At 45.1% G+C, this 26,124-nt stretch overlaps 2 protein-coding genes and 1 pseudogene across 2 annotated transcripts in view; 1 reads left to right on the top strand and 2 right to left on the bottom strand.

Moving 5' to 3' along the window:
• The first annotated feature begins 612 nt into the window (after positions 1-612).
• The window catches only part of LOC105705738 (putative killer cell immunoglobulin-like receptor like protein KIR3DP1), a 63,233-nt gene continuing 37,721 nt past the window's right edge, over positions 613-26,124 (top strand). The window contains exons 1-5 of the mRNA XM_064380843.1: positions 613-968; positions 10,065-10,146; positions 22,744-22,805; positions 23,823-23,969; positions 24,385-25,551. The gene's annotated coding sequence lies outside the window, so the exon portion shown is untranslated. The remainder of the gene's footprint in view (positions 969-10,064; positions 10,147-22,743; positions 22,806-23,822; positions 23,970-24,384; positions 25,552-26,124) is intronic.
• LOC105705732 (killer cell immunoglobulin-like receptor 2DS2) lies at positions 10,573-22,075 on the bottom strand (annotated as a pseudogene).
• Positions 24,084-26,124, bottom strand: part of LOC105705730 (killer cell immunoglobulin-like receptor 3DL3) — a 29,730-nt gene continuing 27,689 nt past the window's right edge. Inside the window, exons 6-8 of the mRNA XM_064380840.1 lie at positions 25,366-25,470; positions 24,853-24,905; positions 24,084-24,753 (exon numbers count right to left, since the gene is read on the bottom strand). Of these exons, the coding sequence (XP_064236910.1) occupies positions 24,577-24,753; positions 24,853-24,905; positions 25,366-25,470 (335 nt within the window). The 3' untranslated portion in view covers positions 24,084-24,576. The remainder of the gene's footprint in view (positions 24,754-24,852; positions 24,906-25,365; positions 25,471-26,124) is intronic.

The following is a 26,124-nucleotide window of genomic DNA, read 5'->3' as shown; positions in this document are numbered from 1 at the left end:
CCTGAGTAGCTGGGATTACAGGCACGTGCCACCATGCCCAGCTAATTTTTGTATTTTTAGTAGAGACGGGGTTTCACCATGTTGACCAGGATGGTCTCGATCTCTTGACCTCGTGATCCGCCCACCTCGGCCTCCCAAAGTCCTGGGCCTCCCAAAGTGCCACTGCGCCCAGCCTTTTTTTTTTTTTTTTTTTTTGAGACAGAGTCTTGCTTTGTCACGAGGTGCCATGCTGGAGTGCAGTGGCGCGATCTTGGCTCACCCATGCCCAGCTAATTTTTGTATTTTTTTTTTTAGTAGAGACGGGTTTCACCATGTTGGCCAAGATGGTCTCGATCTGTTGACCTCATGATCCGCCCGCCTCAGCCTCCTAAAGTGCTGGGATTACAAGCGTTCCGTTTAGTCTTTGAAGTTGGTGATTTCAGGAGGAGTCTCTGAGCGACGTTTTTTTCTGTTGAGATTGGAGCTGTATCTTTTCTGGCCTGTAGAGGGCGCTGCTGGGCTCTCGCGTTGCGTCAGGTTGCTGGGTGGGTGGTCCTTCCCTGGAGATTGTTTGCAGGTGAGAGTGGCCCCGCCTTCCCAACGGCGTCTCTCTCAGAGCTCGGTCTTCCTGGTTGGGTCAAGCTGGTGTATTTGCTGCCGAGCTCTCCAGCCAGGGCTTCAGTCTGAGTTCTGTGGAGGTGCGGCCTGCCAGGCCTTAGGGTCTGTTTCTCTGCTTTCACTCCGCCTCCCTCTGTGGGAAGCTCAGTCCTGCTGGCGTTAGTCCAAACTCCGCCCAGGTCCCTGCAACGACTTGCGTCGCCCCGAGGTAGCTGCTGCTCAGATTTGCATGGACTACCCACAGCTCCCCAGCGTCTGGCGCGGCTCTCCTGGACCGTGGGCTGCAGGAGGGATGACGTAAGCACAGGATCCGAAACGGAGCGCCTAGGGGGTTAAGTCCCCCAACACTCCGAGCCAGCTGCACATTTCAGGTGGGGACGTGGCCCCCGCGCCATCTTGATTTGCCCCCCTGGGCAGCTGTCGCCCTGCGGCTCCTTCTCTGGGCCTATTTTAGGGCCCTATCAGTCCCAGAGAAACGAACCTATCACCTTGTTTGGAATTGTGAAGTCCCCTAGCCCTCTGAGTCTCATTCGGGGGGAGCTGCATTCTGGTGCTGGCTTCTCTGCCATCTTGGCACCCCCCGCCACCCCATTCTCACTTCTTTTTCTAAACGGGTAACAAATTATCTTCAGCTTGCACCCCTCTGTAACGCACTCTAAACCCTGGAACTTTCTTAACCTCAAAACTTTAAAAAGAAGGGACTCATTTTCTTATGCACAAGGGCATGGCGTCTTTCCTAAACCTTTGCAACTGTTGTGAAATCAACCCAGCTATTTTACCAATCATATCAGGCGGGTCCAGGGAAATAGTTCTCCAAATTAGAAGAGCAACTTTCAGGGGAACCATTGAATAACCCCCCTTATCTGAAGCCCCCTCAAGTTCCCTTCTCATTACAGAAGCTTGGGCAAATAAAAGGCCAATTTTCTAAAAACCCTGATAGGTATATAAAACTTTCCAAGATTTAACTCAGGTGTTTAACTCATGGAGGGATGTTATTTTGCTCCTAAACCAAACCCTAAGAGCAGCTAAAAAGCAGGTAACTCTGCAAAAAGCAAATAATTTTTGAAATAAGCAGTGTATCTTCTATCATACACTAAAAGGGGGGAAAACAGATAGGAAAAGCTAAGAAATAGCAGAATAGCATTTCCAATAGGGAGGAAAGCAGGTCAGGTAAACAACCGTAACTAAAACCCCATAGCTCAGAAAATAAATGGCAAGAGGCACTTTTTAATGTGCATTTAAAAAGGCCTATGGAAAACCTGGGCCAAACCTCTCAATCACTCTAAACTGTCTATAATGGACCAAAAGCCAAATAAAAATCCTGTAGCCTTTATAAAAAGGCTAAAAGAGGCACTAATAAAGTGCACCTCCTTATTCCCTAGTTCAGTTAAGGAACAGCTCATCCTGAAGGACAAATTTATTACACAGACATCTCCTAATATTAAAAAAAAAAAAAAAAAAAACTACAAAAGCAAGCTGTAGGGCCAAATAGCACCTTTAAAAACCTCCTGAATGTGGCCACTTTGGTCTTTCATAATAGGTACCAGGAGGAGGACAAAGCCTCTAGCAGCAGGTTTGCAGGCCTGCGAAGTCCAGGACCACCAAGGTGCATCCTCTAGTTGCTATCAGTGTGGCAGGCCAGGGCATTTTAAAAAGAAATGTCCAGGGAGCAAAATGAAACAACCTCGACCCTGTTCAGCCTGTGGCCAAAACCACCGAAAACAGAACTTCTCCCAGAAGTGGAGGCCACTGAGTTCAAAAACCAGCCTCACAGATGGTCCAGCAAAACTGGTAGCTCCTGGGGCTTGAACCTTGGCTCCAGTGGCTCAAGCTGCCCTTATAGCACAAGAGCCCTGAATAATTCTGGGAAAAAAATTTAAGGAAATTAGACCTCCTTCTAAACACTAAAGCCAGTCTCTCTTTTCTCTAACCCAGGCCTCCCTTATTCCCATAGCACAACCGTAAGGGGCATCTCGGGAAAAAGTCTAATCCAATATTTTCTCAGCCTTAGTTAACACATGCTTTCAAGCCATTGTCGTGATAGCTCTACTAGTCAGAAAAGCCCAAGTTAACCCCAGAAAATTATTTTTCTGCTTACAATTCACATAATGGGGCAGGATCACTGTCCTCTAGGGGGAGCTCTTAGCTGATAAACAGGCGGTAAAGCAAAAAGTAAGGCAGAAGCAGCAGTAGTCGCTCTCCCCAGGCCAAGCACTCAATCAGCTGAGCTAACAGCTCTTACAATAGCACTTAAGTTAAGCAAGGAAAAGGTAGCTAACGTTCCCACTAACTCCGAGTATGCTTTCTTGGTTCTCCATGCTCATGCTGCCGTTTAAAACAAAATTGTTTTTTCTTGCTGTTAATAAATCTCCTATAAAAATATCACCAAATGGGCGGGCACAGTGGCTCACGCCTGTAGTCTCAGCATTCCACCTGGCCTCGGAGGCCCAGGTGGGCGGCTCACCTGAGGTCAGGAGTTCAAGACCAGCCTGGCTAATATGGTGAAACCCCGTTAGTACTAAAAGTACCAAAAAAAAAAAAAAAAAACCAAAAATTGGCCAGATGTGGTGACACACATTTGTAATCCCAGCTACTCGGGCGGCGCGGGGGGGGGGGGGGGGGGGTGGTGGGGAGGGTGGCGGAGGCAGGAGAATCGCTTGTGCCTGGAAGGCAGAGGTTACAGTGAGCCAAGAGCACACTATTGCACTCCAGCTTGGGCAACAAGAGTAAAACTCCGTCTCAAAAAAAAAAAAAAAAAAAAATCACCAAAAAATTAGCAGGTTATTATCCTCAGGTTTTCTTCCACAAAAAAGTAGCAGGGATGCATTGTAAGAAACATCAAAAAAATAAATAAGTAAGCTAGCTGAAAGAAATAAATTAGCCAATCAGGCAGCTAATTGGCTTCAAGGCAGTAACACACTTGAAGCTCCTTCTAATCTAAAAAGGCTCCACAAGAGAAATTAAACCTCAGTATTCCCCTTAAAAAAATAGAATAAGCCACTTCTCGATGGCATACTTTTCAGTCCTCAGAATGGCTACAGTCAGGATGGCAAACTCTATTTGCCAGGCCCCAGCCAAAAGAAAGTCCTTAAAATCCTTCACCACGCTTTTGACTTGGGAAACGGTAAAACTTATCAGTGTGCTCAAGAATTGTTTTCAGGCAGGAAACCTCTGACTTGCTTAAGCATGTAACCTCTCTAGCTCACTTCCAGCAAAAATTAGCAAAACTAGCAGAAGCCCATCTTCAGGAAATAAAACCACCTTTATCTAACCCAGGAAATTTGGTATTAGTAAAAACTCTCATCTCTGTTGCCTTCCCTAAGCCAAGCTAAAAAGGGCCCTGCACTGTTCTTTCAATCCCCTTGGCAGCAAAAGTTATAGGAATCCGGCCGGGCACAGTGACTCACGCCTGTAATCCCAGCACTTTGGGAGGCCGAGGCGGGTGGATCATGAGGTCAAGAGATCGAGACCATCCTGGTCAACATGGTGAAACCCCGTCTCTACTAAAAATACAAAAAATTAGCTGGGCACGATGGCGCGTGCCTGTAATCCCAGCTACTCAGGAGGCTGAGGCAGGAGAATTGCCTGAACCCAGGAGGCGGAGGTTGCAGTGAGCCGAGATCATGCCATTGCACTCCAGCCTGGGTAACAAGAGCGAAACTCCGTCTCAAAAAAAAAAAAAAAAGTTATAGGAATCCACTTCCGAATGCATCACGCTCAAGTCAAAGCCCAGAAAGCTAAAAAAGCAACCCTTAACAGCCCCCCCGAAAAGAAATCCTAAATAGCAAAGTAAAAAATAGAAAATCTTAAGCTAAAAATTATAAAAAATAGGTAACTATGGGCCACTCCTCTTGCTCAGTCCCACTCATACCTCACCAAATAGTTTTCATTATTTCTAACCTTTCCTCACAAAGTTGACTGCCACATAGTAAAACTTCTTTTTAATGCATATTTGCAGGGAAGTTTAATTATTCATAGAATCGCATTTGTAACTTTATAACTCCCCAAAGGAAAATGTCTTGGCAAGTAAAGTTTTATATACATATACACATATACATATATATATAATTGTGTTTTAGGTTCTGGGGTACATGTGAAGAACATGCAGGATTGTTGCATAGGTACATACATGGCAATGTGGTTTGCTGCCTTACTCCCCATCACCCATGTCTAGCATTTCTCCCCATGTTATCCCTCCCCAACTCTCTACCCCCCACTGTCTCTCCCCTAGTCCCCCCGCCACAGACCCCAGTGTGTGATGCTCCTCTCCTTGTGTCCATGTGTTCTCATTGTTCAACACCCGCCTATGAGTGAGGACATGCGGTGTTTGGTTTTCTGTTCTTGTGTCAGTTTGCTGAGAATGATGGTTTCTGGGTTCATCCATGTCCCTACAAAGGATACAAACTTATTTTTTATGACTGCATAGTATTCCATGGTGTATATGTGCCACATTTTCCCTGTCCACTCTATCATCGATGGGCATTTGGGTTGTTTTAAACAAAATTATTTGCTATGCCACTCTTATGAAAACTGTTGTAGTCATGCTACTATTTGCTATAGAACTATACACGGTGGCACCCACAAGGTAGAATTCTGGTTGTAAAATTCTAATTGCTGTAATATTTTGCCTGATTATCATCCTTATAACAAAATTAATAATTGCAGAAAAAAACTAGTCAAGGTGGTTATGCTTATAGCAGAAGTAATAGTAATGAATAAGAAGCAAGCATAAAGTTTTACTGTCATTAAGTTTAGTAAAACTTTTTTTAACTAAACTATTATTAAGTTTAGTAAAACTTTTTACTAAAGGTTCATAATATAATACATTCTAAGCTATAAAAAGGTTATAAAAAATTTATATAAAGAAGGATTTCGTATGGTAAATACTGTCCTAAAAGGAAATACATGGTTGTTTAAAGGAAGAATATTTAGGACAAATCAAAAAGTTTAAGTATGTTGTAAGAGGGTCTGTGAAAGTCATAAAGAAATTTAATAGTAAAAAAATACCAAAATTAACGCTAAGGTTGTTTTAACCACCCAATAACATATTTCTCCCAATCATATTTCAAGTTGTAAAAATGGCCTAAACCTAAAGTTATTATCTAATGGCAAATTTAGGGGGAAATGCATGCTTTTCTCTCGGTAAAAGTTGCTTTTACAGTAACGTTTCTGGCGATGGACAGCAACATCTAGTGGAGGCAAACCTGTATTGCAGTCTATTGGTGTAACAGGTTAACACCTGTTATGTTAGTTATGTCAGTTACTGTCTATAGGGCCCCCACTAACAATGGTGATCTTTTTTTTTTTTTTTTTTTTTTTTTTTTTTTTTTTTTTTAAGAAGGAGTCTTGCTCTGTTTCTCAGGCTGGACTGCAGTGGCACAATCTCATCTCACTGCAACCTCCACCTCCTAGGTTCAAGCGATTCTCCTGCCACAGCCTCCCAAGTAGCTGGGACTACAGGCGCAGGCCACCACGCCCAGCTAATTTTTGTGTTTTTGGTAGAGACGGGGTGGATCACTCTAACAATCGAGGAAATTGCATTTCTCCTATTTCTGTCGTCTGAAGTTCCAAGCATTCATAACTACCTGGTGCTTCCTGAGTATACTGAGTTCCCTTTCATTGGGGATTGCGCTCTACCTTCTCCTACTTCTTCCTTCTTTGCTGGGTCAGATGCTGCTTCTTCAGGTATCACCTGAGAGCTTTCCATTTCCCCAAGAAGGCTACCCCCAATTCTTAGGGAAAACAGTGGTTCCTCCTTTGTGTTTCATCACCACCTAATCTTCCGGTAGCATCATTCTATTATTAGGTTGTGTTTGTTTTCAGATTCAGAGTCTGTTAAAGGCAGTGACAGAGTGTAACTCATTTCCACACCACCCATTTCCTGCATGGGATGTAGCACATCAGAGACCCAGGAGATGTTTTCTGAATGAATCTAGGAATAAACAAATACCAGGATCCCTCAGGGCTGATATAGTCTAAAACCTCATATGGAGAGTCTGGAACATTAGAACATAAACCAGGGAATGTGTCAGATGTCTAAGGACCTTCACAGCAATCCCAGAAATTATTCATAAAGCAGCTGTCATTACGGAGTATAGTTTATCAGGTTATTTCTAGGCATATAATGAAAATAATAATAGAAAAAAATAGCCTACATTATTGCGTGACTGCTAAGAACATGGTAGCATTTCACTTTGTACATCACATATATTAACTATGTAGTTCCCTACCAAAACCATATAAGGTAGATACCAGCACTATTCTAAGTTTATATATGACACAATAATAATGTGGGTAACCTTCCCTAAGTCACATAGTTAAAAGGGGCAGAGCTATGATCAAATCTCAGGCTTCCTGGATCCAGAGTGTTCCTTATTAGTTCAACTGCTTGCTTCCTATGAGAAGTAGAAGAATGTAATAATCTCTGATTGTCAACCCACCCTATATCCTTATAAAGAAGACACTTTTGTTACTGCAATTTTATAGGAATGCAAAGTGAGCCTCAGAGAGGCAAAGTGACTAGGAATAAACAAATACCTGCATCTCTCAGGGCAACAATCTCTGATTGCCAGCCTACCAAATATCCTTACAAAGAGACACAAAAAGAGAAAGAGATAGCAAGAGGCAGCTGTAGGTTTTGAAAGTACTGATGTAACTCCAAGCCTGTTGCTTTTTAGTCAATACCCTATAACTGATTTCCTGAGCCTGGAAAGAGGTGACCTGAGATGGATGAGGAAGAACCACCTCCAGATGCCACCCTGGGCCATGCTAGTGGTCATCCTGCTGGGTGAGCTTCTGAACTCCATTCCTGTTCAGAATCCATGGAGTGGATGTATCTTTTTTTAATTTATTCTGACACACTCACTAAATATTTATTAGGTTCCTTCAGGGAATCTCTATTTGGGAGTCTCAAAGAGGGGCCCCAGCTTGTAGACATGTATCAACTAACACAACAGAAAATGGTGGAGGCATTATCCATGTCCCTGCAAAGGACATGAGCTCATCCTTTTTTATGGCTACACAGTATTCCGTGGTGTATATCTGCCACATTTTGTATCCAGTCTATCATTGATGGGCATTTGAGTTGGTTCCAAGTCTTTGCTATTGTGATCAGTGCCGCAATAAACATACGTGGAAACCACCATTCTCAGCAAACTGACGTAAGAACAGAAAACCAAACACCGCATGTTCTCACTCATAAGTGGGTGTTGAACAATGAGACAATGTTGAACACATGAACACAGGGAGGGGAACATCACACTTCGGGGCCTGTCAGGGAGTGGGGAGCAAGGGGAGGGATAGCACGGAGTGGGGGGATTGGGGAGGGATAGCATTAGGAGAAATACCTAATGTAGATGATGGGGTGGTGGATGCAGCAAACCACCATGGCATGCGTATGCCTACATAACAAACTTGCACGTTCTGCACATGTACCCCAGAACTTAAAGTAAAATAAATAAATAATAAATAAAGAGTAGAAGGAGGAGGAAGAGGAGAAGGAGGAGGAGGAGGAGGAAGAGAAAAAGTAGGAGGAGGAAGAGGAGAAAGAAAACGGTGGAAGCAGTGTTGGCTCCTAGACTCTGACCATGGTGCTGAAACTACAGTTCCTGGCAACATCCCAGTCAGCACCATGGACAGCGACCACAAGAGCCACTCTCCTGGGACTGGGTCCCGATAGAGGAAATAGGAAGGGTGTCTAGATACAGAGCCAGGTGTGTTGGAGACCCTGAGTAGGAGCCACAACTGAACAGGATGTGGAGAAGCTGAAGAGGTAGATGACGTCTAGTTGGACCATGGAATGTTGCTATCTGGATAGGCAATTATTTTTCTACTCTACACCAGGGTAGGCAGAGAGGAAGCCAAGATGGAAGCATCCTGGAACTTCCTTGGTCATACAGAATACTGACTTTCCTTACACTCAAATCGCTTATGAGTGTATATTATGAGTGGAATAAGGTTTGAGTATGATTATCCCTTAGACTAAAATCTGTTTTTGCAAGGTTCTTCAGAGAAATGGAACCAACAAGCTGTTTATTTATGTATATACCTATCTATCTGTCTATGTATCTATCTATTTCTTTAGGAGTGTACATTATGAGTGCAATGTGGCTCCATTTACTGTGGGCCAACTTTTGTTCCATGTTTTAGTCAATAAACCAGACAGACTGTTAGAGCCATGTCTGGCTCACTGAGATGCAGCATTAAATGCAGGATCTCTTCTTAGTAGGTCCATATCAATAACATTGACCTGGCTCATCCTTATCTTCCTTTCGCCATTATCCAAAACCCTTAATGTCCATTTGCACACATGTTCTCTAGATTTGTATGTTTATAAATCAGAAAAACTTAGTAGTCACTTTGCAGTGTAGCACATTTCCTCATGGATCACACACTCAACCTATGGCTTAGAAGCAAAGATGGGTAGTGGGGGTGGATCCTGAGGAAAATTAGCACTGTCTTGCATGGCAACTGCCTGAGGGGGGCATTATTGTTTCCTCAGACAGTGCAGGGTTAATATTCTGAGAGGCAGGTGGAGGGAATGCTTCCATTGTCAAAGAACAGAATTAAGGAGCTCACTGTCTTTACCCTCTTTAGGGTCTTTCACACATCCCTATTCCAAATCTGAAGATTCCATACCTTCCCAATCAATGCCCTCAAAGTAGATGCCCTTTGAGGCTGGGAATTCCATTTGCATTGTAATTCAGCATTTGAAGGATGAGTTTCTGGGTTTGATTTTTCAAAATCCTCAGCCCTGTGGCTACAAACAATGAGTATCTTTTAGGGTGGACATAGAAACCTTAGGTCATTTATGTTTGTACTTGAACTGAAAATTCAGATCGTTGAACCCACCCTCTTCTTTCCCTAACTTTGTCCAGTGACACCCCAGCCAATCTCATTATGCTTATTCGTTTTCAAAACCATTCAAAGGTATTACGTACGGGCAACAGGATATGCATAGACATTTTTCAAAAGAAGGCATACAAATGGCCAAAAAGCAGATGAACATATGTCCGGCATCACTAATCACCAGAGAGATGCAAATGGAAACCACAATGAGATATTATCTTATAGTAACCAGAATGGCTATTTTTAAAAGTGTAAAGCATATGACAGATGTTGGCAAGGATGCAGAGAAAAGGAAACTCTTACAGGCTGTTGGTCAGTATGTAAATGAGTATAGCTTCTACGGAAGACAGGATGTAGATTTGTCAGAGAACCAAAAATAGAAACACCAGTTGATCTCGAGGTCCCACTACTGGGTATCTACCCAAAGGAGAAGAAATAATTATGTCAAAAAAAAATATGTGTACCTTTATGTTTATTGCAGCACTGTTCACAATGGCAAAGGTATGAAATCAATCTAAGAGTCTGTTAATGAGTCACTGGATTAAGAAAATGTGGCATGTATACACAATGAAATACTATTCAGCCACAAAAAAAAAAAAATGAAATCATGTCTTTTGCAGCAACATGGATGAAACTGGAGGCCATTATTTTATATAAAACAACTCAGAAAGACAAATACCACGTCTTCTCACTCGCTGGGAGGTGAGTAATGTGTCCATGTGAATGTAGAGTATGGAATGACAGATGATGGAGGCTTGAAATCGCTCTGTGATGAGAGCTCGGGGGCTTCTGGAAATGGGTCATGGCGGGTGGCTAGTGCTACCTCGAGTCTTTCCAACCTGAGCCTGGCCTTTCATGTTCCCAAGTCAGAGCTGATGCTGCTTAGATGTATCCCCTGCGGGCCTCTGTACAATGAGTGGGAAGTGGCTTTTGTGGCCTGGGCTCTATCTGCAAGCTTCATGTAGAGTTGCAGTTACCACCCAAACCCCTGATGTGAGCTCTCTGTCTTGTCTGTCTGTGTCTCTTTCTCTGTTTTCTCTAGGTCTCTTCTATCAGCATCTCTGGCTGACACCCCCATGGCCATCTGAGGCTCCCCTGATATGGCCATTGTAGTCCAACTGAGTCCCACTATTTGGGGAAGAGATTGGCTTCCTCACTTGTGACAGAAATGGGCAGTGGGTCACTTGGGGCTGACCACTCATAGGGAGTGTCATGGAAAGAGCCGAAGCATCTGTAGGTCCCTCTGTGGGTGGCAGGGTCCACAGGGAAGTCAGCCTGGAATGTTCCACTGACATTCAGCACTGCAAGGAGCCTACGTTCAGGGGCCTCCCCCTCCCTGGATAGATGGTACAGGTCGAACCAGCTCCAGGAGCTGCAGGACAAGGTCACATTCTCTCCTGCCTGAAGCGTGGGGCCCGGCTGGGCTGAGAGAGAAGGTTTGTCGTATAGACCTGGAAGGAGAAGAGGCAGTTTGCTCAGGAGGCTCTTCTTTGTCACAGCTCCCTTCACACCTGAGCTGAGAACTCACTCCCCTGCTCCATGAGCTGATGCTCTCTCTCACCCTCCACCCCGTCTCTCTTCTGTCCGTTTTCTCCTTCTACCTTCCCTGTCTCTCTAGGTCTCTGACCTCACTTCCCTATCCCAGGTATGTTTTCCCTTTTTATATTGTTTTATTCTCTCTGATGTTCCTTGGAGTGGTTGACTTGATCTTCCTTTTTCCTTCATTCTGAGTCTCTCACTTTCTGTCTTGTTTATAACTTTCTGCATATTTCTATTATTTATCAATCTATCTAGTTTTCTATTTGGTATCTATCTACAGATTTTCTCTCTGTCATCTAATCAATGTAACATCTATCTATCTTTCAATTCTCTCTCAATCTATCAGCTATCTATAGCTATGTATCATCTGTCTATCTTCATCATCATCATCTTTATGTATCATTTATCTGTCAATCACTCATGTATACATCTGTAACTTATCTATATATCTATAACCTATCGTCTACCTATTTATCATCTATCTATATCTATCCATCTATTATCTGTGTCTCCATCTCCTTGTCTTTCTCTGCCTCTCGGTCTCTCTAGTTCTCTTTGGAATCTCTGCAATCCATCCCACATCCCCATCTTTCTCTCTCCTTATGCCCCTCCTGCTGGTCCCTGATTTTAGGGCTTTTCTCTGCTCCCTTCCATCATTCTCTCTGCTTCTCTGCCCTCTTTTCTCTCTCTTTATATGTCTGTGAGTCTCTCAATTCCCTTCCTATGGCTCATTCTGTATGTCTGTGTTCGTGTCTTTACTTTTTGATGTCACTGATTTCTCTCTGTGTCTCTCTATGGGGTTTTCTTCTCAGTAATCTTACACTATGTGGAGTTATTTGGAATATGAGCCTCAGAATCCAGTCTGGGGACCCCAAGTACACACAGCACACAGGCTGGTGTTCTGGGGCCATGGTATCCTGGGATGATTATGCGCAGAAGGCAGAGGCATCAGAATAAACACGGCATCTGTAGGTGCTACGAGGTCACGGGACCCAACTCAGGCCAGATTCATGTGTGACTTTGGGTTCTCCTCGTAGAGAACAATTTGTGGAAATAAAACAGAAACAAAACTTCTAACCTGTGCCATGTCTCTGAACAAAGCCAGCATGGAAGGACACCTCTCTCTGGGACATGTGCCTTTCTCTGTGTCTCCTTTACCCTTTCTCTCTTTTCTCACTCCCTGTATGGCCCCCGTGTCTGTCCTCTGTTATGACGTGTGGTCTGGACTTGTGTCTCCTATTTCTCTGTCTCTGCTGGTACAGACCTCACCAAGTCAGTATAAGAATGCTCACTTCCTCATGAGCACCTGGGGCTTCCAAATCGTGGATCATTCACTCTGTGTCCCAATGACAATGAGAAGAATGTCTGGATGCTCTCCTGTGATCCCGATGTCCAAGGGGTCACTGGGAGCCGATCACTCATAGGGGGAGTGAGTGACAGAACCGTAGCATCTGTAGGTCCCTGCAAGGGCAGGCGTCATGGGACCTATGGAGAAGTTGGTCTGGGAGCCACCATCACGGGGCTCTCCAATGAGGCACAAGAGGTCCTCAGTGATCCCCACTCTGTGCAGAAGGAAGTGGTCAAACACGGTATCTGACCAACATTGCAGGATGACCATCTCTCCTAATTTCACCAGGGGAGCTGGGAGGGCCAGAAGGGAAGGTTTTCTGTGGAATCTTAGGAAAAGAGATTGTGAGTTTAGAAGGCGTCTCCCTTTGTCTTCCCATCCATGGGACCTGGAATGAGTGAGGCTTCCCCTCCCTGGTGTCTGACTCTCTCCTCCCTCTCTGTGTCTCCCTGCTCCTTTCTGTGCCCGTCACCCTTGGTGCAGGTCCCTCCCTCTGTCCCCCTCCCTCTTCTCTGTCTCCATCTCTAGCAGCCCCTGACTCCCTTCCCACTGGGCTCAGCCTCATCCCTTGAGCTGTTTCTGTTTCCCACTAATCTGTTTCTTCCTGTCCATGTGAGGGTGGAAGAGGAGCCACGACAGGCTGCACGTCCAGGCTCTGAACAGCCTGGTTCAATGTGTTTTGGACAAATTGGAATCCCTGGCAGGAGGTGTGAACTGATGAGGAAGGCGGGCAGCAGTGTCCACACACCCTGTTCCTGGTGGGGACTGGGAACCTCTCCTGCCATGTCTGTGCTTCTCCATGGTCACAGCTTCCATAGGCGGCCCCTGGTGCTGGTTCCAGGAGCATCCACCCCTCCCTATGTGGATCGAGCCTGGTGGTGGCCTCAGCATCCCCCCCTTGCTGATCTCGGGGTGGCCACCCTTCTCCTGGTGTGGTTTCTTGACTTGTCCTTGCCCTGGATTCCTGTGTTGTTTCCTGTTGCTGCTGTAGAAAATTATCACAATACGGCAGCAGAAGAGAACACACTGACCCCTTCCACTTCTGGAGACAGAAATCGGACCCAGTTCTCCCTGGGCTAAAATCAAGGCGTCTGCAGGGCTGCGTCGCCTCTGGAGACTCGGGGGAGAATCAATTCCCTTTTCTTCTCCAGCCCCTAGAGGCCACCTGCATTCATGGCTCCTGGCCTTCCTCCACCTTTAGAGCCCAAAGTGGCTGGTGGAGTCTCCCTCCCACTACGCTGCTCTAATCCCCACTCCCCTCTTCCTCCTCCTCTCATGTGGGCACTTGTGATGACACTGAGCCCAGCTGGACAGTCCAGGCAACCTCCCCATCTCAAGGTCAACTCATCAACAACCTGAGCTCCATCTTCCCCCTTCAGTCCCCTGCCCTGTAACATAAATAGTCACAGGCTCCTGGGATGAGAATGTGGCCATCACTGGGGACAGTTATTCTTCCTCCAGCACCTATTTCTCTGTATTCAATTCCCCTTTACCCCAAATATCATCAGGGCCTGAATAATCAGAACCTGATGGACACCCCACCAGGAGCTCTGGGAATTCAGGAGGTGGGACAGTGAGAAACCCAGACAGGAGCCCTCTGACCTGTGACTACGATCACCAGGGGGTTGCTGGGTGCCGTCCATTGAATGCGGGAGTACGGGTGAAAACCCAGTCATCTGTAGGTCCCTGCGTGTGCTGGGGTCATGCGTCCCATGATGAAAATTTTCTAGAATATTCTTTTTTTTTTTTTTTTACTTTTTTTTTTTATTGCATTTTAGGTTTTGGGGTACGTGTGAAGAACATGCAACATTGTTGCATAGGTGCATACGTGGCAGTGTGATTTGCTGCCTTCCTCCCCTTCACCTATATCTGGCATTTCTCCCCAAGCTATCTCTCCCCAACTCCCCACCTCCCGCTGTCCCTCCCCTATTTCCCCCCAACAGACCCCAGTGTGTAATGCTCCCCTCCCTGTGTCCATGTGTTCTCATTGTTCAACACCTACCTAAGAGTGAGAACATGTGGTGTTTGATTTTGTTTCCTTGTGTCAGTTTGCTGAGAATGATGGTTTCTAGGTTCATCTATGTCCCTACAAAGGATGCGAACTCATCGTTTTTGATGGCTGCATAATATTCCATGGTGTATATATGCCACATTTTCCCTGTCTAGTCTATCATCGATGGGCATTTGAGTTGGTTCCAGGTCTTTGCTATTGTAAACTGTGCTGCAATGAACATTTGTGTGCATGTGTCCTTATAGTAGAACGATTTATAATCCTGTGGATATATACCCAGTAATGGGATTGCTGGGTCAAATGGAATTTCTATTTCTAGGTCCTTGAGGAATCACCACACTGTCTTCCACAATGGTTGAACTAATTTACACTCCCACCAGCAGTGTAAAAGTGTTCCTGTTTCTCCACATCCTCTCCAGCATCTGTCTCCGGATTTTTTAATGATTGCCATTCCAGCTGGAGTGAGATGGTATCTCAATGTAGTTTTGATTTGCATTTCTCTAATGACCAGTGATGATGAGCATTTTTTCATATGTTTGTTGGCCTCATGTATGTCTTCTTTTGTAAAGTATCTGTTCATATCCTTTGCCTACTTTTGAATGGGCTTGTTTGTTTTTTTCTTGTAAATCTGTTTTAGTTCTTTTTTCTTTTTTTTTTTTCCAGATGGAGTTTCACCATGATGGCCAGGCTAGACTTGAACTCCTGACCTCAGGTGATCCACCCACCTCGGCCTCCCAAAGTGCTAGGATTACAGGCATGAGCCACCACGCCTGGCCTAATCTGTTTTAGTTCTTTGTAAATTCTGGATATCAACCCTTTGTCAGATGGGTAAGCTGCAAAAATTTTTTCCCATTCTGTTGGTTGCCGATTCACTCTAATGACTGTTTCTTTTGCCATGCAGAAGCTGTGGAGTTTGATTAGGTCCCATTTGTCTATTTTGGCTTTTGTTGCCAATGCTTTTGGTGTTTTGGTCGTGAAGTCCTTGCCTATGCCTATGTCCTGAATGGTTTTGCCTAGATTTTCTTCTATGGTTTTTATGGTGTTAGGTCTTATGTTTAAGTCTTTAATCCATCTGGAGTTAATTTTAATGTAAGGTGTCAGGAAGGGGTCCAGTTTCTGCTTTCTGCATATGGCTAGCCAGTTTTCCCAACACCACTTATTAAACAGGGAATCCTTTCCCCATTGCTTGTTTCTGTCAGGTTTGTCAAAGATCGGATGGTTGTAGATATATTGTGTTGCCTCCAAGGCCTCTGTTCTGTTCCATTGGTCTATATCTCTGTTTTGGTACCAGTACCATGCTGTTTTGATTACTGTAGCCTTGTAGTAGAGTTTGATGTCCGGTAGTGTGATGCCTCCTGTTTTGTTCTTTTTGCTTAGAATTGATTTGGCTATGCGGGCTCTCTTTTGGTTCCATATGAAGTTTAAGGTGTTTTTTTCCAGTTCTGTGAAGAAGGTCATTGGTAGCTTGATGGGGATAGCGTTGAATCTGTAAATTACTTTGGGCAGTATGGCCATTTTCACGATATTAATTCTTCCTAACCATGAACATGGAATGTTTCTCCATCTGTTTGTGTCCTCTCTTATTTCGTTGAGCAGTGGTTTGTAGTTCTCCCTGAAGAGGTCCTTTACGTTCCTTGTTAGTTGTATTCCTAGGTATTTTATTCTCTTTGTAGCAATTGTGAATGGCAGTTCATTCTTGATTTGGCTCTCTTTAAGTCTGTTATTGGTGTGTAGGAATGCTGTGATTTTTGCACATTGATTTTGTGTCCTGAGACTTTGCTGAAGTTGCTTATCAGTTTCAGGAGATTTTGGGCTGAGATGAGGGGGTCTTCTAGATATACAATCATGTTGTCTGCAAATAGAGACAATTTGACTTCCTCCTTTCCTATTTGAATACCCTTTATTTCTTTTTCTTGCCTGATTGCTCTGGCTAGAACTTCCAGTACTATATTGAATAGGAGTGGTGAGAGAGGGCATCCTTGTCTAGTGCCAGATTTCAAAGGGAATGCTTCCAGTTTTTGCCCATTCAGTATGATATTGGCTGTCAGTTTGTCATAAATAGCTTTTATTATTTTGAGATACGTTCCGTCAATACCTAGTTTATTGAGGGTTTTTAGCATAAAGGGGTGTTGAATTTTGTCAAAGGCCTTCTCTGCATCAATTGAGCTAATCATGTGGTTTTTGTCTTTGGTTCTGTTTATGTGGTGAATTACGTTTATAGACTTGCATATGTTGAACCAGCCTTGTATCCCCGGGATGAATCCTACTTGATCATGGTGGATAAGCTTTTTGATGTGCTGTTGCAATCGGCTTGCCAGTATTTTATTGAAGATTTTTGCATCTATGTCTATCATGGATATTGGCCTGTAGTTTTCTTTTCTTGTTGAGTCTCTGCCGGGTTTTGGTATCAGGATGATGTTGGTCTCATAAAATGATTTGGGAAGGATTCCCTCGTTTTGGATTATTTGGAATAGTTTCAGTAGGAATGGTACCAGTTCCTCTTTGTATGTCTGGTAGAATTCAGCTGTGAACCCATCTGGACCTGGGCTTTTTTTGGGTGGTAGGCTGTTAATTGCTGCCTCAACTTCAGACCTTGTTATTGGTCTATTCAGGGTTTCGACTTCTTCCTGGTTTAGGCTTGGGAGGAGGCAAGTGTCCAGGAATTTATCCATTTCTTCCAGGTTTTCTAGTTTATGTGCATAGAGTTGTTTGTAATGATCTCTGATGATGGTTTGAATTTCTGTGGAATCTGTGGTGATATCCCCTTTATCGTTTTTTATTGCATCTATTTGGTTATTCTTTCTTTTCTTTTTTATTAATCTGGCTAGTGGTCTGTTTTGTTGATCTTTTCAAAAAACCAGCTCCTGGATTTATTGATTTTTTGAAGGGTTTTTGTGTCTCTGTCTCCTTCCGTTCTGCTCTGATCTTAGTTATTTCTTGTCTTCTGCTAGGTTTTGAGTTTTTTTGATTTTGCTCCTCTAGCTCTTTCAATTTTGACGATAGGGTGTCAATTTTGATCTCTCCTTGCTTCGCATGTGGGCACTTATTGCTGTATATTTTCCTCTAGAGACTGCTTTAAATGTGTCCCAGAGATTCTGGTATGTTGTGTCTTCGTTCTTGTTGGTTTTGAAGAACATCTTTATCTCTGCCTTCATTTCATTGTTTATCCAGTCAATATTCAAGAGAAAGTTGTTCAGTTTCCATGAAACTGTGTGGTTCTGGGTTGGTTTCTGAATTCTGAGTTCTAACTTGATTGCACTGTGGTCTGAGAGACTGTTTGTTATGGTTTCCATTCTTTTGCATTTGCTGAGGAGTGATTTACTTCCAATTATGTGGTCAATTTTAGAGTAGGTGTGATGTGGTGCTGAGAAGAATGTATGTTCTGTGGATTTGGGGTGGAGAGTTCTGTAAATGTCTATTAGGTTTGCTTGGTCCAGGTCTGAGTTCAAGTCCTGGATATCCTTGTTAATTTTCTGTCTCATTGATCTGTCTAATATTGACAATGGGGTGTTAAAGTCTCCCACTATTATTGTGTGGGAATCTAAGTCTCTTTGTAAGTCATTAAGAACTTGCCTTATGTATCTGGGTGCTCCTGTATTAGGTGCATATATACTTAGGATCGTTAGCTCTTCTTGTTGCATTGATCCTTTTACCATTATGTAATGTCCTTCTTTGTCTCTTTTGATCTTTGCTGCTTTAAAGTCTATTTTATCAGAGATGAGAATTGCAACTCCTGCTTTTTTTTTTGCTCTCCATTTGCTTGGTAAATCTTCCTTCATCCCTTTATTTTGAGCCTTTGTGTATCCTTGCATGTGAGATGTGTTTCCTGGATACAGCACACCGATGGGTTTTGGCTTTTTATCCAATTTGCCAGTCTGTGTCTTTTGATTGGGGCATTTAGTCCATTTACATTTAGGGTTAATATTGTTATGTGTGAATTTGATACTGCCAGTTGATGCTAGCTGGCTATTTTGCCTGTTAGTTAATGCAGTTTCTTCATTGTGTTGATGCTCTTTGCCATTTGGTATGTTTTTGGAGTGGCTGGTACTGGTTGTTCTTTTCTATGTGTAGTGCCTCTTTCAGGAGCTCTTGTAACAGGCCTGGTGGTGATGAAATCTCTGAGTACTTGCTTGTTCACAAAGGATTTTATTTTTCCTTCACTTATGAAGCTTAGTTTGGCTGGATATGAAATTTTGGGTTGAAAGTTCTTTAAGGATGTTGAATATTGGCCCCCACTCTCTTCTGGCTTGTAGGGTTTCTGCTGAGAGATCTGCTATGAGTCTGATGGGCTTCCCTTTGTGGGTAACCTGACCTTTCTCTCTGGCTGCCCTTAGCATTTTCTCTTTCATTTCAACCCTGGTGAATCTGACAATTATGTGCCTTGGGGTTGCTCTTCTTGAGGAATATCTTTGTGGTGTTCTCTGTATTTCCTGGACTTAATATTGGCCTGCCTTGCTAGGTTGGGGAAGTTTTCCTGGATAATATCCTGAAGAGTATTTTTCCAGCTTGGATTCATTCTCTTCGTCACATTCAGGTACACCTATCAAACATAGATTAGGTCTTTTCACATAGTCCCATATTTCTTGTTGACTTTGTTCATTCCTTTTTACCCTGTTTTCTCTAATCTTGCCTTCTCGTTTTATTTCATTGAGTTGATCTTCGACCTCTGATATCCTTTCTTCTGCTTTGTTGGTTCAGCTCTTGAAACTTGTTCATGCTTCACAAAGTTCTCGTGTTGTATTTTTCAGCTCTATCAATTCACTTATATTCCTCTCTAAGTTGTCCATTCTCGTTAGCATTTTGTCAAATCTTTTTTCAAAGTTCTTAGTTTCTTTGCATTGGGTTAGAATATGTTCTTTTAGCTCACGGAAGTTTCTTATTACCCACCTTCTGAAGCCTGATTCTGTCATTTCATCACACTCATTCTCCATCCAGTCTTGTTCCCTTGCTGGTGAGGAGTTGTGATCCCTTGTAGGAGGAGAGGTGTTCTGGTTTCAGGTGTTTTCATCCTTTTTGCTCTGGTTTCTTCCCATCTTTGTGGATTTATCCACCTGTTGTCTTTGTAGTTGCTGACTTTCTGATTGGGTCTCTGAGTGGACATCCTGTTTGTTGATGATGAAGTTATTTCTGTTTCTTAGTTTTTCTTCTAACAGTCTGGCCCCTCTGCTATAGGACTGCTGAGGTCCACTCCAGGCCCTGCTTGCCTGGGGATCACTTGCAGCAGCTGCAGAACAGTAAAGGTTGCTACCGGTTTCTTCTTCTGCTTTGTCCCAGGATACCCGCCAAATGTCAGTCTGAGCTCTCCTTTATGAGGTGACTCTTTGGATATACGGGGGTCAGGGAGCTGCTTGAGGAGACAGTCTGTCCTTTATCATAGCTCAAGTGCTGAGCTGTGAGCTCTGTTGTTCATTCAGAGCTGCTGGGCAGGTACATTTAAGTCTGCTGCAGCAGAACTCATAAACCCCTTTTTTTCCCAGGTGTTCTGTCCCGGGGAGTTAGGGCTTTATTTATGAGTTTCCGCTGTGCTGCTGCCTATTTTTTTTTTCAGGGCTGCCCTGCCCAGCAAGGAGGCAGCCTAGTCACTGTCTGCCTGCAGAGGCTTCTCTGAGCTGCTGTGGGCTCCGCCCAGCTGCCATATGAACTTCCCTGCAGTCCTGTTTATATGGATGTAGTTAGAACTGCCTCAGCAATGGTGGCCTGCCTCTGTAATGACGGACTCTCTCTGTAATGGCGGGTTGCCTCGGCAACGGCAGTCTGCCTCAGCAATGGCGGACTGCCTCTGTAGTGGTGGACTGCCTTGGTAATGGCAGACGCCCCTCCCCCACAGAGCTGGACCGTCCCGGGTTCAGCTGTGCTTGCTCTGAAACTCTCAGCCCAGAGCGTTTCCAGTTGCTGTTTTTTTTGTGTGCGGGTGGCTGGGACCAGCCGGGCCTGATCACCTGGCTCTCTGGCTCAGAGCCTCTTTTTTTTTTTAGTTGAATGGTTGGCTATCTCACAGGCATTCTGGTTGCCTGTTGAAAAGGCGCCAGGATCTGTGTGATTTCCTGTGCAACGACCCACTGTGCCGGCTGAAACAGCGGCGCTGAGATTCGTGGTGCTTTTTTGCCCGGGAATCTCCTGGCCTGTCTCCCTGTTTCAGTCCCCCCAACCCTTTTTTTTTTAATCAGATGAATTAGTGACTCTGCCTTCCCGGAGCTTCCCAGAGCTCCCTTTGCTGGCTAACAGGGGACCCAGTCCCGTTTACTCTGCACCAGGAACCGTCGTGCTGGGGTGCCGGCAAAACAGCCATGCCGGCCAAAACAGCCTCGCTGGTGACCTGTGGGGCTCCTCCGCCTGGGAATCTCCTGGTCTGTGGGCAATAAAAATCCGTCTGGAAATGTGGCGTCCACTCACCCTCTGCGCTTTCACTGGGAGCTGCAATCCTGAGCTGCTCCTAACCAGCCATCTTGGATCTTCCCTTAGAATATTCTTTTGTAGAGCTCAGGGGCAGGCATCCCATCTTCCTTGTACAGACTGAAGTTGTTAAACCCACCACCATAGTGACACTGAAGAATCATGCTTTCTCCTTGAGGCACCACAGCGCTGGGCCAGATAGATAGGGAGGGCTCGTCCTGACCACCTAGGGGAGGAGGAGGCGTTGCCTTAGAGAGGAAGATGTGGAGCGGCCCCTCCCTCCCTGTGCTCAGAAGATTCTCCCTGCTTCCACGTTCCTAAGGCTCCTACCACACCTGGGTGCCCAGAGCTACAGGAAGGACCCATCCCATACAGACATGGCGTCTCCCTACAACAAACGTGTCAGCTGAGAACTTTGAGCAAGTGCTGAATGAGGGACTCCTGCTATATTTTAATATGGCAAAATTGCTTTCATAAACCAACACAAGGTAGACACGGGGTGAGGGCATGTTCTTTGTAAATGGAATATCAGCCAATACGTAAACCACAATAAACAACTGAGCATCCATCAAAGGATTTAGAATATGAAGCTCATGGCTGTGGTTCCCCCACCTCTTCTGGTAGAATGACAGCAGCCGCAGGGCAGCCTCTACCGTCATGGAAATGCTGGAGGGTGTGAGTTACACCTTTGTCCTCAGAGGGTCGGCCTTTCCTAGCACTGCTTCCCTCCCCTCCTCTGCTGGTGACACCCTTTCCTCCCCGCACACCCCAGCTTGGAGCTCCCCAGTCTCACCCTGGTCCCTACAGAGCTTGACTATGGCAAAGGTAAGAAAGGTGAGGAGGACTAGGTCAGAACTGTGGGCGGAGCATCCCAGGGTCCCCTCTTCCTGGTTTCTGAGAGACCCCCCCACGTGACTTCCCTCCTGTTTCAGGAAAATCCTCTTATGTGCAGAGGTAACACTCTAAGGTTTAGGGAAGGACTCACCCTCATGTGTCCAGGCCCTCTGGACCAAGGAGAACCCTGGAAAGAGAGATCATGATGGACAATTCATCTGCACACAAACCAGGCCTCCCCAGCTGCCCTGAATGGTCCGTGCACCTTGGCAGCCAGGCCCTTGCTGGGCTGAAGGTAAACTCATCCTGGTTGCCCACAGTTAAGAACAGGGCTCTCGGCTCTGCAGAGACTCAGACTCCAGGCCCAGATCTCCACCTCTAGGTTCACATCTCCACTCTAGGCTGGTATCTTTACCTCCAAGCCCAGATCCCCACCCCATCGCTCCCTCCCTCGATTCCCTCCAGGACTCACCGACACACACCATGCTGACGACCATGAGTGACATGGTACTGCCTGTGCAGACAGGCGGTCACACCCCAGCTCCCTTCAGCAGTGCACAGGATGTTGTGAGGGGCCCTGCCCATGCAGTTTACATGCTGACCACATCATGGGACGGTGACGTACGCAGACTCTTTCCACCTTGCATGAGGCCCAGTGGGTGTTTGGTCGAGAGAGGAACATGGCTTCCTGGAAATTGTTCTGACTAGAATCGTCACATTGCATCCTTCACTATGACCAGACTCAGAACACGTCTTACAATCAATCTCTCATTCATGAGATGATTGAATTCTGTGCTGACATTAAAGACTTTTGATGCATTTTTGTTGTTTTGATCTGAGATTCAAGCTTTTCTTCATGTGTAGTATGCAAAATATCTAATAGGTATTATTATTATTAACATTTTCAGAGTAATTGTGACAAAAAACCCTTAAAATTTTTTTATGCTTCTGTTTCTAGTATTAAGCCAGAAGCAATTAAAATAATTTAAATTCCCTGTGGACGATTATGGAGTTATTTACAATCTTAGAATTGTATTTTATCAACAAAGACAACAACATGTAAATTCTGGATTTTGTAGTTTTATCTAGAATTTGTCTCATGACCCAAGAGTTCAGAGTGTAAACTAATGGTTTGCTCTCTCTCTTTCTCCCTCCCTCATTTTAAATTTTACAGAACTATCCAGTAACATAATGCTATAGAAAATGAAGTCCCCCCCAGCACTTTGGGAAGCTGAGGTGAGTGGATCAACTGATGTCGGGAGTTTGACACCAGCCTGGCCAACATGGTGAAACCATGTCTCTGCTAAAAATACAAAAATTAACTGGGTCTGGTGGCGGGCACCTGTAATGCCAGCTGCTCAAGAGGCTGAGGCACAAGAATCTCTTGAACTTGGGAGTTGGAGGTTGCAGTGAGCCGAGATTGCACCACTATAGTTCAGCCTGGGTGACAGAACAAGACTCCGCCTTAAGAAAAAACAGAAAGCATAGCAAATAGCCTATAATAACAAATTAGAGGGCTCAGGCTACCAAATTTTAAGGGATGTTATGAGGTTACATGAAGTGCAGCATCCTCAAGAGAGTGGACACAGCCACTGAGCAGACAACAGTGTGTAAAACACATCTATGCACACACAGTCCCTGTATAGATGACAAAGGCTGCCATGTGCTTTAAGGTGGAATAGAATGTCTTCTCAATAAATAACACTGGACCCCAAAGGGTTCATGTAGAAAAAAATAAATGTAAACTTACTCAGACACTATATAAACACTTCTTGTTTTTTATCTTGTTATTGTAAATTTTTATGATTTATATTTAAAATTGAGAAATAAAAGTTATACACAGTCACCCATCACTATTCCTGGGTGACTGGATCCAGGATCCTCACTCAGATGCCAAAATCTGCAGATGCTTCAGACTCTGACATGAAATGGCTTAGTGAGTGCATATAGCCCTGCACGTCCTCCTGTATACATCAGATCCTCTCCTGATTACTTATCATTCCTGATACCGCCTATGCACCACTTCACTTGTGTCCATTCAACATAGTTTTGCTTTTTGGAACTTTGTGGATTTTCTTCTCTGAATATTTTTGATTTATAGTTGGTTTGATACACAGCTGTAAACCCCACAGGTATGGAGGACAGACTGTATTTATAGTGTGAAACATGATGTTTTGATAAGTGTCCTCGTGGAGATGAGACTAACAAGGGTGATGACCCTGCAAATGTTTCATCTTGGAATTACCCTGCAAGCTTTCCAGGTCTGCAGAGAGTAGGAACAGCACTTGCTCATCTGATTCACGATCCTTGGAACCTCCTATGTGCTGCATCTTTGGATGGAAATTGGAGTCCCAGGGACAAACCGGGCTCCACCTGCTCCTAGAAGCTCCCAGTCCAGGGGTGAGAACCCAGTGGAGAACATGTGGGGTTATGTGGACAAGTAATGATAACACTTGAAACTTTAGGCAAAAAAAAAAAGAGTCACATTACCCAAAGCATGAGGTGTGAGACATGTTCATTTGAAGAGGAGAGTACTACATTGACATTATTTTTAAGAATTTAATAAGTTTTACTGATGACAGAAGCCTGAAAGATAGTCAGAGGGAAGGTGGAACAGCAGGAGGGAAGGTGGAACAGCACGTGTCTAAGTGCTGTGTTAAGAGGGAGCCTCTTCTAGTCTGGACTTGTGAGTTTCTCAGTGTGACTGCAGCCTCAGGTAGGAACAGGAAGTAAGCCAGTTAGGTTGGAGAGGTGGGCAGGGGTCAAGTGAAATGGAGAATTGTGTGTTAAGCAAACGAGTGTGTTTTCTGTCCAGCAGGCAGTGGGGACCGCAGACATTTGTAAGCGAGAGAGCCACGTTCAGATTCATGGTGTGAGGAAGAGCGATCCCCTAAGATGCAGACTCACGCCTTCAGGTCCCAGGTGCTGTTACATTGGAGCTGGCAAGCAGGGTTTGAGACAGGGCCATTGTCTCCCTAGAGGACCCCTCAAGCCCTGTTCATGATGTTCACGGACAGGAGACAACTTTCAATCCGGGCTCCGCATTTGGGAGTTCCATGTACACACTGGTATCTGTTGGGAGTCTCCTGGGCCTCTGAGAAGGGCGAGTGATTTTTCTCTGTGTGAAAACGCCATGATTCAACTGTGTGTATTTCACCTCCTGAGGGTCTTGTTCATCAGAGTCCTGGAGAGAGGGAAATGTTGAGTGAGGGAGGGGCTCACATTCTTCGGGACTATTAGAGAATAAGACTCCATCCCCAAGGCTGGGCCGAGGAGGACCTACCTCCCTGTTCACTGTTCTGTCCTCCCCAGGCTCTTGGTTCATTACAGCAGCATCTGTAGGAGACGGAAGTCATCAAAGCACCTGGGAGGGCCCTTCTGTGTCCTCATTTCATGTGCAGACACCAACACACAGGGGGAGGCCATGGGTGCCTGAGGCCCCTCAGCTGCCAACAGCCTGACTCACACATTCTGTCTCTCTGAGTACAAGGACCCCTCCCATGAAGAGCTCTCAATTTCCATCCCACTGATTCTGTCTCCCACTTTCTGCCTGTCATGGAACCTTCTCCTGGATGTCAGTGGCTGCAGGGATGTGAGGATACAGTTCAGAATCAGGCAAAGGTCTGTGAGCTGAAGGCAGGGACAGGGTGTCTGGTGCTCTCTCTAGAAAGCCCTGCATCTGCAGCTCCTGTCTTGGGCCAGAGACCATCCCGCCGATGAGGAACACACACCCGCGTGGTCCCATCCCGCTTCCGCACGGCCCTGAGGTCTCCGGCCTCTGCTTCATGAGGCTTACTCTTTTTGTTGGACCACCAGCGACGAATGAGAAAGAAGAGGAGGATGGTGAAGGGGATGATGACCACTGAGGACCCAATCAGAACGCGCAGGTGTCTGGGGTTACCTGGAGGAAGATGGGAACCCAGTAAGCAGCTGACCACAGCAGTTCCTCTTCAGGGATCCTCTCTCATCTCTTCATTGCCAGGTAACCACACACAACATCTCTTTAGAACCAGCACCTCATGGCGGGAGACCCAGATTTCTCCTGCTTTCTCAGCTATAGTTCTCAATAATCAGAGAATGTGCTTGAGATACTACTGCTACACAGTTTGAATGTCTGGCTCCTCCAAACCTAGATATTTAACTTGCAGTGTGGGAGTTTGCGCCTATTGAGACGTGCTTCGGTCATGGGGGTGGATCCATCAGGAATAGATTAATGCTGCCCCCATGAGACGGGGTTAGCAAGTTTTCTATTAGTTCCCTGAGAGCTGGTTGCTAAAAAGAGCTTGGAGGCTCCATGGCCCGACCTCACTCGCTCTTTTGCCCTGTGATCTCTGTGGTGTCTGCACCCACAGGCCCCCTTCCTTCTGCCAGAGTGAAAGCGGCCTCAGGTCATCAAAAGAAATAGATGCTGGTGCCATGCTTCTAGTACAGCCTGCAGAACCGTGAGCCAAACACATCTGTTTTCTTTAGAAGTTACCCAGGCTCAGGTGTTCCCTGATAGCAACAAAAACGGAATAAGACAGCAACGTCCTGAGATCAGGAGGAACATCCCAGA

The sequence above is a fragment of the Aotus nancymaae genome, unplaced genomic scaffold (genome assembly GCF_030222135.1).
Source record: "Aotus nancymaae isolate 86718 unplaced genomic scaffold, 86718_ANA_hifiasm-v0.15.2.pri h1tg000028l, whole genome shotgun sequence".
Lineage (NCBI taxonomy): Eukaryota > Metazoa > Chordata > Mammalia > Primates > Aotidae > Aotus > Aotus nancymaae.
Note: the sequence above shows the minus strand (reverse complement) of the source record. Positions and strands in the feature narration are given on the sequence as shown.